At 36.9% G+C, this 15,226-nt stretch overlaps 5 protein-coding genes across 6 annotated transcripts in view; 2 read left to right on the forward strand and 3 right to left on the reverse strand.

Annotated features, from left to right (window-relative positions):
• The window catches only part of Dnalig1 (DNA ligase 1), a 362,733-nt gene that overhangs the window by 165,499 nt on the left and 182,008 nt on the right, over positions 1-15,226 (forward strand). The gene's annotated exons all lie outside the window — the stretch shown is intronic.
• The window catches only part of LOC110376650 (uncharacterized), a 223,185-nt gene that overhangs the window by 75,737 nt on the left and 132,222 nt on the right, over positions 1-15,226 (reverse strand). The gene's annotated exons all lie outside the window — the stretch shown is intronic.
• LOC110376658 (lipase 1) lies at positions 4,243-5,590 on the reverse strand. The gene has a single exon (XM_021335220.3). The coding sequence runs from the start codon at positions 5,550-5,552 to the stop codon at positions 4,248-4,250; it is 1,305 nt and encodes a 434-aa protein (XP_021190895.3). The 5' UTR covers positions 5,553-5,590; the 3' UTR covers positions 4,243-4,247.
• LOC126055670 (lipase 1-like) lies at positions 7,970-9,240 on the reverse strand. The gene has a single exon (XM_049845923.2). The coding sequence runs from the start codon at positions 9,227-9,229 to the stop codon at positions 7,970-7,972; it is 1,260 nt and encodes a 419-aa protein (XP_049701880.2). The 5' UTR covers positions 9,230-9,240.
• LOC110376657 (lipase 1) lies at positions 12,786-14,268 on the forward strand. The gene has a single exon (XM_021335219.3). The coding sequence runs from the start codon at positions 12,801-12,803 to the stop codon at positions 14,061-14,063; it is 1,263 nt and encodes a 420-aa protein (XP_021190894.3). The 5' UTR covers positions 12,786-12,800; the 3' UTR covers positions 14,064-14,268.

Consider the following 15,226-nt stretch of genomic DNA (forward strand, 5'->3'; position numbering starts at 1 on the left):
ATATCAACGTAATAATACGTACAAACATTTTTCTTTATCCGACGTTTCGGCTGCATTAAAAAGAAAATAGTATCATACCTTCACTTTAACATTATGATAGCCCAATTTATTCCGGATTGCGTATAAATATGTGTATGGGTTGTGAAATATAAATCTTTAAAAGTTAAAGTAAAAAAAGTATTTGTCTTTGTCTTCAAAACGTAACTCGTTTGAGTACAAAAACCTTTATACCTTAGCAACGCTGGTTAACAAAAAAACTTATATTATACCTCTTGAACCCACCATTATCTACCGTATCGGAGTTCACTTACCTACTAAGATAAAACCCTGACGCAAATAATTTATTTTTCTAATCTTCTAAACAAATACTATTAATTATAAATTGAATTAATACTTTTCATTAAATGATAATAAACGCAAAATCAGTGAACCATAGTTATGTTTACATCAATTTAATTTTAGAGTACCAAGAAACTGCTTCCCCAAGATCATAGATTAGATCCAACTAAACTAGTTAATGAGTAACTTTTAACGAGAACATTAAACCGGTCTTACTGCCGAATAAAGTAATTAATTTGTAGAACAAACAGCACCGCAAGAACTACGTGATTCACACATCTCATTAATTAAACTTAAATAAAGTACAGTCTGGATTTTAATGGGTGAGCCACTAGCCACTGTTTTATCTTCAACTAGTTTTTTCTCGCGGTTTCACCCGCGTCCTGGAGGAACTGATTGCTGATAGATAAAATATACATAGCTTATGTTACTCGGGGATAATCTAGCTTCCTAACAGTGAAAAATGCTTGCTTGCGTGCTTGATAATAGTTTCGGAGCCATTATACAAAAAAAAACAAACAAACAAAAATATTTTCTCTTTATTATATCAGAGTAGATATTAATACGTAGAGATTATAATACAACACTTACAAAAAATGTCACAAGGTGTGGGCTTAGCGGACAGTTTATTATTATATGATTTTGAATTGATTATATTATTTATTCGACAACTTATTACTTATAAGGAAAACATTGATAAAAATGCACATGATTATATGTCAGATTAGTAAATACAGTGCATTGAACTGCATGCGATGATATCACTACTAACCTAACTGCATATTTCGACATTAATGCATTTATGCAGCTCATTGATAAACAGCTGCACAAGACGCTAGTTCAAGGTTAAGCTGCGGTTACCGCGGTCGGTCAGTGGATAGGTGACCTAATAATTATATTGTTCAAAAATGTATACCAAATAATTTTTTATTTTTTGGTTTTTTTGTAAGTTATTTCATTCAAATAAACTTATATTTAAACTGCCGGGCGAAAGCGATGACGACCAATTTTTCGACGCCCTTTATTAGTTTTAAGTTTATTTTTTGTGTAAATATAGATTTAGTTTAACTTTTAAATAATGTGCAGTTTATTTACGTGTTATCTATTTATTTAAGTCATGTTAAACGAATACAATTTCATTCATATAATGTAGATTACTTAAAAAATAATTTAAAGAGCATCCTATTTCACAGTAGTCAATAGGAAATAATGTCCCAACCAGGAACCGAACCGGCGTCATAAAACCAACAATAGTTAACTACTAATTAAAGGAAATTGATTATAAATGATTGCGTGCAGCGGGAAGGATGGAAAACGCATCGAGTTAGCGCGGAATGACCTCAAACACGATGTCTTATATTTAATGCACTTATTTGTTCGTTTTATTAATAACAAAGAACCCTTCGAAAAGAAACAAAAAGATATAGGACCGGTTTTTTCAACAAAAGTTGTTTTTAAAATAAATAAAAATAACTGTCATTATGTCATCAGTCACTTTCAATTTTATTTCTTTTTAGGTAGGTATACCGACTACAGATATTTTTCAGGACCAATGAAAAATTCATGTATTTCGTCAAAAAAGTTGACTAGGTATCAATGTCTCGTCTACACAATGTACACATAACTACATAATACATGTGTATGCATTTATATACATACTAGCAGTTCCCGTCCCAATGTCTTTTCTTAGGCTTATACTATAAATGTGCCAAACAATATAAGCGGTTCAATAGTTTTGCCGCAAAGACGTGACAGACAGACAAAATTACTTTCCCATTATCACATCAAGTAAGGATTACATTACGCATCTATGTACGTCATTATTACAATCTTGAACTTGGCCTTTAAATACCTACTCTGTGTCAATTACCACTAATCGGTAAAAACACGATATAGCCTTGAACTCACGGCAGACGACAATGAACTTTGTTTGTGTATGCATAGAGTTCATTTCACCTTGTTGCTGTTTATAATTGATTAGGTGACTAGTAAACCACGTGTAGGTTGTTATAGAAAATATTGCGAAGAAACTGGAAAATTATAAACACAATTTTTTATGACACATAATTAAGTAGATAAAATATGAACAAGATAAAATACATTATTAGTATGTCTTTGTTATTACGCTACCTTCCCCATATATTTTGGAATTCCTGCAAACTTATCAATTTTTCAAGCCATTTTATTGTTTTGCACAGACAAAGTCGCGAGCAGAGCCTAGAATAGCTACACAACTTCCTGATCTTAAGTGATACAATTACCAAGTATCAAGTCGACATATAACTAGTTGCGAAGGTTATTCCAAGTACTTAAAGCCTTTTATATTTATATATACTTACCTTTGTTGTAAAAATAAAGCAAAAATGAAGGGAAACCAGGAAATCTGGAATTAGTAGTCCGAGTTTGGTAAAAGTCATTGAAAATTGTATTCCGTATTATATTTTTGGTGTAAGAAGTAAAAATAGCATATAAAAAATTGTCTCGAATCTGCCTAGCCTTTTCCCAAATCATAGACAACCAAAGATGTTCAAATGATAGCTGGAACCTTCGTGTCTTCCGTAACACAGAGGAGCTCGTCATAACAATATGGTCGGTCACCCATCCGCGCACTGACCGCGGCAAGCTTTAAACAATTATTAAATCCATCTGCTAAGTACTGTTTGACCTACAAATACATTCCCTTTATCAGTTATCTAGTTATAACATAAGATCTTGACCGTCACCTCTAAGTAAGTCTAAGCAAGGCGAGGCAGACAACTAGAATTATTATTTATTACATAAACATTAGAATATCAATGAATTGACAGTACTTATGTAAGTTATATTATTATAACTGGTTACTAGACAATGGCGTTACTAGACATTGGAAAAACAATGGTTGTTACGTCAATTTGTATTTTTTTCTTGTCAACAAGTTTCAGTAAAAATCAATCAGATCGAAAAAATTATGTCCCTTTGTTTTTTGTATAGTTTTTGCAAGAATGATTTGTTACTCACTTATATTTATACGTTAGTCAATATTTAATTTATTTTTCAATCTATATTTTTGTACTTTTTTCCTAATCAATCTTTCTCATCATTTCCAAATAATACCTAACAGGTTTTAAGTTGCAATAGATTAATTGAACTTTAAGACCAATACCTCTCCTATCATCTTCGATTACTCAATGAATATAAATAATCAGACAAATATTTATATCTAACGCCAAAGTCCTGTAGCCATTAAACAAATAATATGTATGTTAATCATAATTTTGATAACTAATTACCTGACAAACAGCATTACGCAAACACAAATGATTCGACTTAGACATTAAACAAATGAATAATCAAGTAGGAAGTGAACTAGTAACTAGTATCTTTGTTTGTCCAAAATAAACACGACATTTCTTGAATTTCAAACAAAGCAAAATAGTCTGGACTTTTCCTACCTTTCACACTGTAATGTGAACCTTAGAATATTAAATTTTTTGCCATCAAAATCAAAAACCAGAAATTATTTAATCAAACAGAAATTATTTATTACATTTTTAGATTACCTAACAAAACAGTCTTCTTAGTATCACACTTTGTTTATATTATCTATTATCGTCTTTAAAAAACATGTTTTGAATTCTGACATAAGAGTATAAGTTAATTTGAGTTCACCTGCGAAAAAACGGTCGATAACCTTCTAGACCTTGCCATTTCTCGTTTCTCTCAAGATCGGCCATTGACCTTAGCCACAATATTTTATAACAATGCCTTAATGGAAATGCATAGATCATTCCAATCATTCAAAATCTCATTTAGAACCAAGGCCAACACGTAAAATATAAACTAGGTAAATACTTGCAGTCACGGCACCTTCTCAAACATATCGATATTTAATTACTCGGGAACAATTCCAATCAAACACAAGACCACTGTTACGAACTAGTATATTTTAATAAATACTCGTTTATCTTAGGAAATATGGTATCACCAGTATACTGACTATACGTCACGTCCATGTGGTTCCACTGAGGGTCCTCCACTTTCACCATTTCGAGAACATTCGGCAGCTGAGCCATGAGCCACTCCACGTCTCTCGTGTCCACTAAGCCATCGTTCTTGCCGTAGATACACATCACCGGCACAGTGGTCGCACTCAGATTATACTGCGGAGGCTCCTCGCTGCCGTACAGCACCAGGTTCTGCTCCCGGCCGTAGTCGAACTTCTCGAACCTTCCACTGTTCATGCTCTGTCCGTAACGCGCCATGTTGTGCACGGACGTCCCCGCCGGGAAGTGCCCGAACAGGACTCTCGTGGTCTGGTTTGTAATGGACCCCAGGTGCGTGGAGTCCACATGGTCGAACGCATCGATCACCTTCTCACACAGTCTCTCAGTCACGCCTGACAGCTGGCAGAAGAACGCCACAAACTCCTGACTAAAGCCACCTTTAGAGAACACTTCCTGTAAACCTGACATGGATAACAAGCCTTCCATTCTATAAAACGTCTGCGTCATAGTCCTGAATATCTTGGACTGCGTGTGCATCTGCCTGCTCGCAGGCGCTAAACTAATCACTAGTTTCACTTTATCACAGTATCCCGGCTTCTCGGAGCACATCACCAGGAATGTGCCGGTTCCCTGGGAGAAGCCGATGTAGTTCAGCTTCTCGAACCCTGTGTAGTTCAGCACATAGTCGATCATCGCTGGCACGTCGTAGATGCCAATCTCCTCGATGTAGAACTTCCAGTAAGCGGGATCCTTGTCAGGGTCGAGGCGGACGTGCCCCCGGGAGTAATAGTTCCCCCTGACGTTGCCCAGCCAGAGGTCGTAGCAGGCGTCGGAGATGAGGTAGGCCAGGCCAGCGTCGGGCCCCGAGTCTATCCAGGAGTCGGAGCTCTGCAGCAGGCCGTGCATCAGCAGCACCGGGGGAGATCTCTTCGCTCGGTGACAGTTCCTGGCCTTCACTATCCGGAACATGGTGAGGATGTATCCGTCGTCTGTGAGCACTTTGTGTTCCTCGGAGAGGTATCCATACTCGGCGGTGAGCTCGGTGAAGTTGAGCAGGGAGTCCTTGGGGTAGCCGAGCGAGGACTTGGTCTCCCGGCGCAGGTAGAGGCTGGGGGAGCGCAGCACGTACCCGAGCGCCGCCACCGCGAGGGACGCCAGCAGGACCTTAAACGTGTTGGATCGTTTCGAAGCCATGTTATCAACTGACCGGAGCACTTCGCGTGCAAACATAAACGTATACTGTATATGTATACAGTGAACACGCTACAGTGCGTCTGTTTGTGGCCGCGCTCAAGTAATTATTGATATGCATTATTTTTAAAAAACTACGTCATAAAGTCAGGTAAGACAGGTTTCATAAAAAAATGGAAATCGGTGCACTTCGCTTTTTAATGCGTGAATTATGCATAAAAATACATATTGCCTATTTATACAATCAGATATTCTAACTTCCTCATCACTTTTAATTTTGACGGTCATTTTGGAAAAGGCTTGTAAATAGTTGTGCACTATTATAGTTTCAGACATCGCCGCGATATACACTAGTGAAATAAACTACAATACACGTCACGGCGCTGTTCGCTAATAAAGTCGAGTTTCAACCCTACCGATATATTGTGACTTTACTCGGTTCATTTACAGTTAATAAAATATTTATTACGTTTTGTTTTGTCATTATTTTATACAGATTTTAAATTCATGACATTTTCAATGGACAGATAGAAGAATACAAATATTATATCGCTTTAAAGTATTTACTTAGCAATTTTATATCCGCATCTAACTAACATTAAATCTAATTTAAATATTCGTCATTACTATTTCTTATCAGTCTGCAAAGATCTATCATATGTTAAAACTTTAAATTAAAATAAATAATAATTATTAAGAGGTTATGGTCCTAAGAAAATCTGCAGACACTTTGTCTAATACTTTTTTCTTCAAAAAATACAAATAATCCTAAAATATAATAAGTAAGTAAATAACATACACGGAAGCAAGTGGTGACAGTTTCACATTATACAGATAGGTGAGAAATTGTTGTTTTTTCAGAATGCACTGTCGAGGTCACTAACTTATCGAAACAATGGCGCAGTTCAACAAAAGAAAACACATTTTTATTTTTCACTATTTTAAGTTTTTGACGATTTGTTATTTTTCAGTCCATAAATATTCATGCATTATTTTGGTAATGACATAAATCTCATAATAAAATCACAAAGTACGTAAATCATTATTTATACGAACTATTAATAATAAGTATTAGATACGTTATTTATTTGACAAAATTCCTAGGAAGGCCTTGAGTTTGGACCGGACCGAAGCGGTTTTATTTTTTTCAAAAATCTTAGAAACAGGTATTTATTCCGCGACACGGTCTGCTCATTCCAAAAAAAAACTTGCTTATTTATTCTAATGTTTAGTGTAATGGTCATCAACCAATGTGGCCTTGAACTCTAGGGTCTCTTAAATAATTTCTAGTAAACACTGTGGTTTAATTTGTTTACTAGTATCATCATCGGCCCTTAAAGAGGTCGGCTTCCAGTCAAACTTGTTGTTATATTATGACATTTTCTTTAGACAGATTACATCAGAATATTCTACAGGCTCTTTTCTTCGGATGCGAGAAAAAAATCCTCAGGAAGCGGGCGAAACAGCTGGTGGAAGCTATAGTTTACAATATCTCGAAAACCATCGAACTTCGCCCATATACAAGATTGGTTCTTTGTTGCTCTTGCGCCCGTGTATCAGCTCCTAATTAACGTTGAATTACATGTTTGTTTAATACACGTGTTTCTCTTACAATTATTTAAACGCATCTGCATATAAAAATATAGGTACATGCATATGCATATAATGTAAAGTTTAGGAAACATGGTGAGAAAAATATGAGTTATCACGCAGTAGCAACAAGGTGTCAGATGACATCAGTTAACCAGTTTATTGCAAGTTATTTATTAATTCTACTTTAACTACGTATGTATACAAAAACTTATTAATTTTATTTTTATTAGCTAGTGCTCATGGTTATGACTCAGTGAAATTCAGGTATATCGCACCCTTAAAGATCTCTTGAAACTGAAAAAAATATATACTTTCTCCAAGGCATGAAAAAATCTATCAAAATTGTTTTTAGATAAAGCAACGTTATTTTAGCATTTGTACAATAATTATAATTTTGTAAAATCTTAAAAAATATAGTGTTATGAAACAAAAAGTAGATTCAATATTGGTTTACATATGATTACTGAAACTAATTGGGTCGTTCTATTGAAACTTACAGCAATTTGGAAATTCTAGAAGTCTAGGCTGTACTAGTAAATAAAACAAAGTAACTAAACACAAACTTAATATTACTTTATTGTTAAACAAAAACATTTATTAACTAATAATAAACTACGTTCGGTAGGCGGATCGGTATATATAAAGTTTATTCCGACTTTATTTGTCTAGAAAGTATAATGTAGGTTTAAAACAATTAAAAAGTACATAAAAATAAATACCTACTTACGTATGTCAAATATATTTGACCTAATTATGATTATTGGCACTACAAAAAAGCGTTTATTGTAACTGTCCCGTATACAAATTTAATACGTTTTTAATACTTTAATGTTTAAAACCCCATAAAATACGTTTTCTGTTTGCTACGCACGCGAATATTTTAGTAAATATTCACTAATCTTAGGAAATATTAACTTCTTGGTATACTGACTGTAAGTCACATCCATATGATTCCACTGAGGGTCGGCCACCTTCACAAATTCCAGAACATTTGGCAGCCGAGCCATCAGCCACTTCACGTCTTTGGTATCCACATATCCATCATTGTTCCCATAGAGCACCATCACAGGCACAGTTGTGGCACTAAGGTTATACTCCGGAGGCTTCTCACTTCCATATAACTTCACATTTCGTTTCTTCCCATAGTTGAACTTCTCGAATCTATCACTGTGCATGCTCTGCCCGTAGCGAGCCATGTTATGCAAGGACGTTCCTGCAGGAAAGTGTCCGAAGAGCACCTTCTTAGTCTTGTCAGTAATGGACCCCATGTGAGGGGCCTCCACGTGATCGATCAGATTGAGGAACACTTCACAAATCATCTGCGTCAGCTTCGACACCTGACAGAACAATGATGACGACTCCTGAACAAGTCCCCCCTTTGGAAATATTTCCATCACACCGTTCGCAGATAACGCATTCTCCATTTTTTCTAGGGTCTGCACCAAAGTTCTGTATATCTTGGACTGAGTGTGAAACTGTCTGGCAGCTGGGGCTAGACCAATCATGAGCTGAGTCTTTTCACAGTAACCCGGTCTTTCAGAACACATCACAAAGAAAGTCCCAGCTCCCTGAGAGAAACCTATGTAATTCAGTTTCTCAGACCTGGTGTGCTTTAGAACGTAGTCGATGGTTGCTGGAACATCGTACACTCCCATCTCTTCGATGTAAAACTTCCAGTAAGCGGGATCCTTGTCAGGGTCGAGGCGGACATGCCCCCGGGAGTAATAGTTCCCCCTGACGTTGCCCAGCCAGAGGTCGTAGCAGGCGTCGGAGATGAGGTAGGCCAGGCCAGCGTCGGGCCCCGAGTCTATCCAGGAGTCGGAGCTCTGCAGCAGGCCGTGCATCAGCAGCACCGGGGGAGATCTCTTCGCTCGGTGGCAGTTCCTGGCCTTCACTATCCGGAACATGGTGAGGATGTATCCGTCGTCTGTGAGCACTTTGTGTTCCTCGGAGAGGTATCCATATTTGGCGGTAAGCTCCGTGAAGTTAAGAAGAGATTCTTTAGTGTATCTTGAGGTTTTATTAACTTCTCTCCTTATGTTTGGAGTTTGTACGACGTAGCCAAGAGTGACGGCTGTCAGAGAGGCGATGACGACGTGTGCGTAGAATCGTTTCAAAGTCATGTTACGAACTGAGCCACCTTTGATAATTAACTAATCTTGATCGTAGATTGCTATACATATATACGAAAATCTTAAGGTGTGTATGTGTGTTTGTTACACACATTTAAAAAAGTCATATATTTCAAAGTCAAAAACAAAGTCAATGTACCTTTTTGGTTAGCCAAAAACGGAACTTGTTAAATATAAAATAGTAATTAAATTAGATCTTTGATCTCGAACCAAAAACTAGTTCTATTGCGTGAATACTTGTTCCTTCATTTGGTCTTGTTTGTATTTTGAATTAGTCGCTATAAAAACATGATTCAAAAACTGTCGCGGTATTTCCAAGTCTATGATTATTATTTCATACATTTTTTATAACTAGGTACCAAGTGTGTTTACTCAACTTAATTTGAATTTTCTATTTATTCAAAAGAACTATAATATGATATGCCATGTTTTGCCTATTATTGTAACATTTATAAAGAGAATTTTGTGGGTCATCATTTTCATTAATTTGTCAGATTATTAACGTATTAACTACGAGTTGAACCAGGTCAAGCATTGACCTTATTTTTACTCTATTGATACAAATATTGACTTAATCAAATTGCTCGGAATTTAAAAAGAAAAAATCGATAACAAATGAGTAAAATTTTCCATAATTTTAATCATCATCATCATCCTCCTGCGCTTATCCCAATTTTATTTGAGGTCGGCGCAGCACGTTTTCTCCTTCCATACTCTTCTAGCTGCCGTCATCTCACATGTAACATTCTTTCTGACCATATCGACTTTCACACAATCCATCCATCGTTTCTTCGGTCGTACTCTTCCACTATATCCATCCACGTTCATGCCCAATATTTTTTTTACTTTTCTCATTTTCTTTAACGATTTTGTTGATTTCCTCGTGAAGGTTAAATAATAAATTAAACAAAGTAATGTTTATAAACATGTTGACAAACAGACACACAGACGTATTCCTTTCCTCATTATTAGCATATGCGTCTAATTATTACGCGCAACTGACTGATATTTTATTTAAATTAATTTCGTAGATTTAAGTTCAAGGTTATTTATATATTAATTAATGGTAACAGTTTACTTCCTCATTTACCTATTCCTGTTACTGCTCTAGGTGGGTTAATGATTTTAATTAGATCATGATAACTTATTTGTGGTGACTTTTGCCAAAGCACACCCTTTATACGTATAGCCCACTTTACCTATATTATTCAGGTTTCATGGAACCTGAATAATACCTCAGCGTTTTTTTTTTCAGCTGCGTACCAAGATCAATGCCATCTAGCCAAGATGGCATTGATCTTGGTACGTTACTGCAAGGAACGGAGCATTATTATACTTAATTAATGTCATATTATAATTTAGAGTACCCAACAATAAAAAATTAAAATAGGGAATAAAAATGGAGTACCTAAAGAAGTCGGTCAAATTTATACCCGGATGTCTCGAGAAATGATAAAATGAATTTGTGCAGAAATGTGTATCCTTTTTGAATTATGCGACTGATTATATTATAAAGGGTTCGGCGCAATATTTATTAACGAGTTCTTCGAAACCACTTTTTTATCCTCAAAAAGAAAACCTTCCATTATGCGAAGATCCGAGATTATTTACGCTGCTTTGTTTCTTTTCTTTTATTCTAATGTGCTGATCTGAGTTGCAATTTCCATTAAACCTGCAGTTATCCTCAACAGTGAATGCGTCATTCATTACAATGCCTACATCAATTATCATTTTTATTGCATGTTACATTGCTTTATCATTTATTTCGAATGCACAAATAAATGTCAGTTCTTCGGATTACTACATTTCGTCATTGTAAGAATGAATCTTTATTAATATAATAAACAGGATTTTTTTTTTGGTTTGTTTGTATACTAAAGGCTCTGAAACTACTAATCGAATTGAAAAATTCTTTCAGCGTTGGAAAGCAACATTCTTCGTGCTGCAGCTGAAAACCGACTGGTTTTATACAAAGGTAAAGTTTGAGGGGTTATTGAGGCTATCTTTGCCTTTAATAATTTTAGAAATAGAAAGTCAGGTTATTTGTTAGCGTCATGGGTTAATTTTAAAGTAGTTAATATGAAGCCGGAGTGCATGAAGTACCTATCTTGCAATTTTTCAAAGGACTTCTGAGAAAATCGTATGTATACACAGATGAACGAATGGACTGACATGGGAATGCAGCGTAGTTAGCACTAAGATAATGCATCCTTGGTTCTCATCAGGTTCATCTAAGACAGTGCGTCCTAAGTGAGTGATCTCGATTCGAATGCAAAGTCAAATCATTTATTTTATTTAGTTCTTTACAAGCAGTTATGTACGTCAACATTTATAAATTAGTTTGATTCTAGTTGCCCATTCTAAAAGTAGCTTCCTATGGAGAATAACGGACAATAAACTCCATGGTTACTCTTTTTAAAACATGCGATGCGGCACTGCGCGATGTTCTTTGAAGTAGCCAAGTTGACGTTGTGCGATCTATCGCTTCGGATCGCATCGAGTTCGCAAATGGCTCACGTAAGAGGCACCCTCACTATGTTTATATTATGTCTAGCATTGAAAAAGTCGTAAAATTATTAATGATATATTTTAATAACGCACTCTGTATGCTTCCTTGCGTTTTGTTCAAATAAAATTCTAATAAAATGCATACTACGTAGGTATAATACGTACATTTCATTAAAGTTTCAAGATTTTGGGTACCTACATATATAACAGGTTATTTATAAATAAAATAAAAACAACGCACAATCCAGTGCCCTGACAACGCCACAAAGGTACCTGCAACCTAATGTGGACTGTTAATTTTATAAAAATAAAAACAAACAAAGATGAAAGGATTAGAGTTAGCAAGAATATGCAGTTTGATTTGTTCAGATTATTTCATGAAGGAAGTCCTGATGTATCTGAAACTATGTACAATGTACATGCAATATACTTACTGCGACAATGTTTAGTATATATGTATAACCGCCACTTCGAGACTTAGGTGCTTTATTTTAGAAATGATGGAATCGTATAAAAATGTTTTGTTGTCAATTGTCAATAAATTAATAAAAAGTTTTTTTTAACAAGAATTTTGTCAATATGTATAAATGGCAAAATATATTTATACATAACGCTAGAGGCGCGTACGATTTCCGTGAATCTATTGATAAGCCATTAGCTCTTTGACACTTTTAAAAATACGCTTTTTTGGGGTTCCATACTCAAAGGAAAAAAACGGTACGCAATTACTAAGACTTTGCTGTCCGTCTGTCTGTCAGTACGTCTGTCACCAGACTGTATCACATGAACCCTGATACTAAGACAGTTAAAATTCTCATAAATAAAATGAATTAGGTGTTATTGCCGCTATAACAAAACATACTATACAAGAAACATGTTTCTTAGCCGTTTTACAGATAATAGTACGGAACCTTCCTGCATGACTCCGACTCACACTTGGCCTGTTTTTTTAACATATTCTGCACACACAGACGCACAAGCAAAGGCGTGTGCTTAATTAACACAATTATATAAGTTTTGTATGCAAGCGGAGATGCTGCGTTTAGCTAATGACATGGCTTCGACACATTCATTTAGTTTCCTGTTGTCATCCCTGGCAGTCGTGACCCTCGGCCACGTGCCGCGCTCCCCCAGCCTCCACTTGCGCCGGGAGACCAAGTCCTCGCTCGGCTACCCCAAGGACTCCCTGCTCAACTTCACCGAGCTCACCGCCGAGTATGGATACCTCTCCGAGGAACACAAAGTGCTCACAGACGACGGATACATCCTCACCATGTTCCGGATAGTGAAGGCCAGGAACTGTCACCGAGCGAAGAGATCTCCCCCGGTGCTGCTGATGCACGGCCTGCTGCAGAGCTCCGACTCCTGGATAGACTCGGGGCCCGACGCTGGCCTGGCCTACCTCATCTCCGACGCCTGCTACGACCTCTGGCTGGGCAACGTCAGGGGGAACTATTACTCCCGGGAGCATGTCCGCCTCGACCCTGACAAGGATCCCGCTTACTGGAAGTTCTACATCGAAGAGATTGGCATCTACGACGTGCCAGCGATGATCGACTATGTGCTGGATTACACGGGCTTCGAGAAGCTGAACTACATCGGCTTCTCCCAGGGAACCGGCACATTCCTGGTGATGTGCTCCGAGAAGCCGGGATACTGTGATAAAGTGAATCTAGTGATTAGTTTAGCGCCTGCGAGCAGGCAGATGCACACGCAGTCCAAGATATTTAGGACTGTGACGCAGTTTTTTTATAGAATGGAAGATACGTTATCAAGGGCCGGTTTATACGAAGCATTTTCTAAAGGTGGTCCCGGTCAAGAGTTTGCTGCGTTCTTCTGCCATTTGTCAAGCGAGGCTGAGAGATTGTGTGAGGAGGTCATCTACGAGTTTGACCACGTGAACTCCTTGCACTTTGGCTCCATTGCCAGTAAGACTATAAGAGTCCTGTTCGGGCACTTCCCGGCGGGGACCTCCGTGCACAACATGGCGCGGTACGGACAGAGCATGAACAGTGGAAGGTTCGAGAAGTTCGACTACGGCCGGGAGCAGAACCTGGTGCTGTACGGTAGCGAGGAGCCTCCGCAGTATAATCTGAGTGCGACCACTGTGCCGGTGATGTGTATCTACGGCAAGAACGATGGGTTAGTGGACACGAGAGACGTGGAGTGGCTCATGGCTCAGCTGCCGAATGTTCTGGAACTGGTGAAGGTGGAGGACCCTCAGTGGAGCCACTTGGACTTCACGTACAGTCAGTACACTAAGAATACCGTATTCCCTAAGATTAATGAATATTTATTGAAATTTTCATACGATTAGTTGATTTTGCTCAGTACAAAACTATTTAGTTGTATTTAGTATTAGGTAATTTATTTACTATCTATTTAATTGGATTGTTATTGAAGACTTTTAACTGCAAATCTTGAGATATTTTTCTATTTATTGAATATTATTTGCAACGTGCCCGCTAAACACTTCAACAAATATATGTAGTTCATATTCAATGTCATGTTACATTAATTTATATAAACTGATACGCATGTACGAACAAGTTTTTTATTTCATAATTCTTATCACAAAAACAAGTATTTAAATTATGACATTTAACAACAACAAAAAAATACGCATTCAGTTTGATCGCATGCAATTCGTCTCATTATCACTTTTTTGTTGACATAGAATTCATTATATTTTACAACCCAAGCTATTTTCGTCTTAATTTGTACCTTGTTAATTAGCTTGTTTACGGAGACGTATGAAATTGTGAATCCTGTGTCATTTGCACATCTTAAATTCGTTACGGGTAGTCAGTATACCGGAATATAATCGTGAAAATGTTCAAAAAGCTACTGGAACCCACAAATTCCCGTTTTTTCCGACACACACAAAAATTCGTTGTTACATATTTTACCACCCATCCACAGACAGACCGTGCTAACCCCTACTTAGTTTTAGAACCGGCAAATTATCAGACTGTTACTTAACTTCTAGCTCAGAAAAAATAAACCTTGATTATAATGCAGTTTTATGCAAATGCAGCCACGAATTGTTTTTTTTCCGCCCTTAAACCGATGCTAAATTGTAAGAACCGGTTTTTTAGAAATGATATTGACTTTTATCAATATTATAAGCTATGAATAAATAGGATCAGTGCATGTGGTTAACCTATGGCAAATAGTTACCTTGACATTCAAACACCGGTTAAACGAGTCGTTTGCGGAAAATTTATAAGCTCACACTGGTGATCAAAAAATTGAGTCATCCCTATTAACAATGCCATATTTTATCCGTTTACGGACAGCAGTTCCTATGCGAAAATGGGGAAAACCACCTGAAAACTGCCATTCTTTTTTATTCTTCTGAAAAACAATGGCGTTACATTTTATGCAGAATTAAGTATTTATCCACATCTTTGGAAACCTTTTCATAATAAACAAGGCAATGTAGCAGAGTTTGAAAAGATCTATTGTTTCGAGATAAAC

The sequence above is a fragment of the Helicoverpa armigera genome, chromosome 25 (assembly GCF_030705265.1).
Source record: "Helicoverpa armigera isolate CAAS_96S chromosome 25, ASM3070526v1, whole genome shotgun sequence".
Taxonomy (NCBI): domain Eukaryota; kingdom Metazoa; phylum Arthropoda; class Insecta; order Lepidoptera; family Noctuidae; genus Helicoverpa; species Helicoverpa armigera.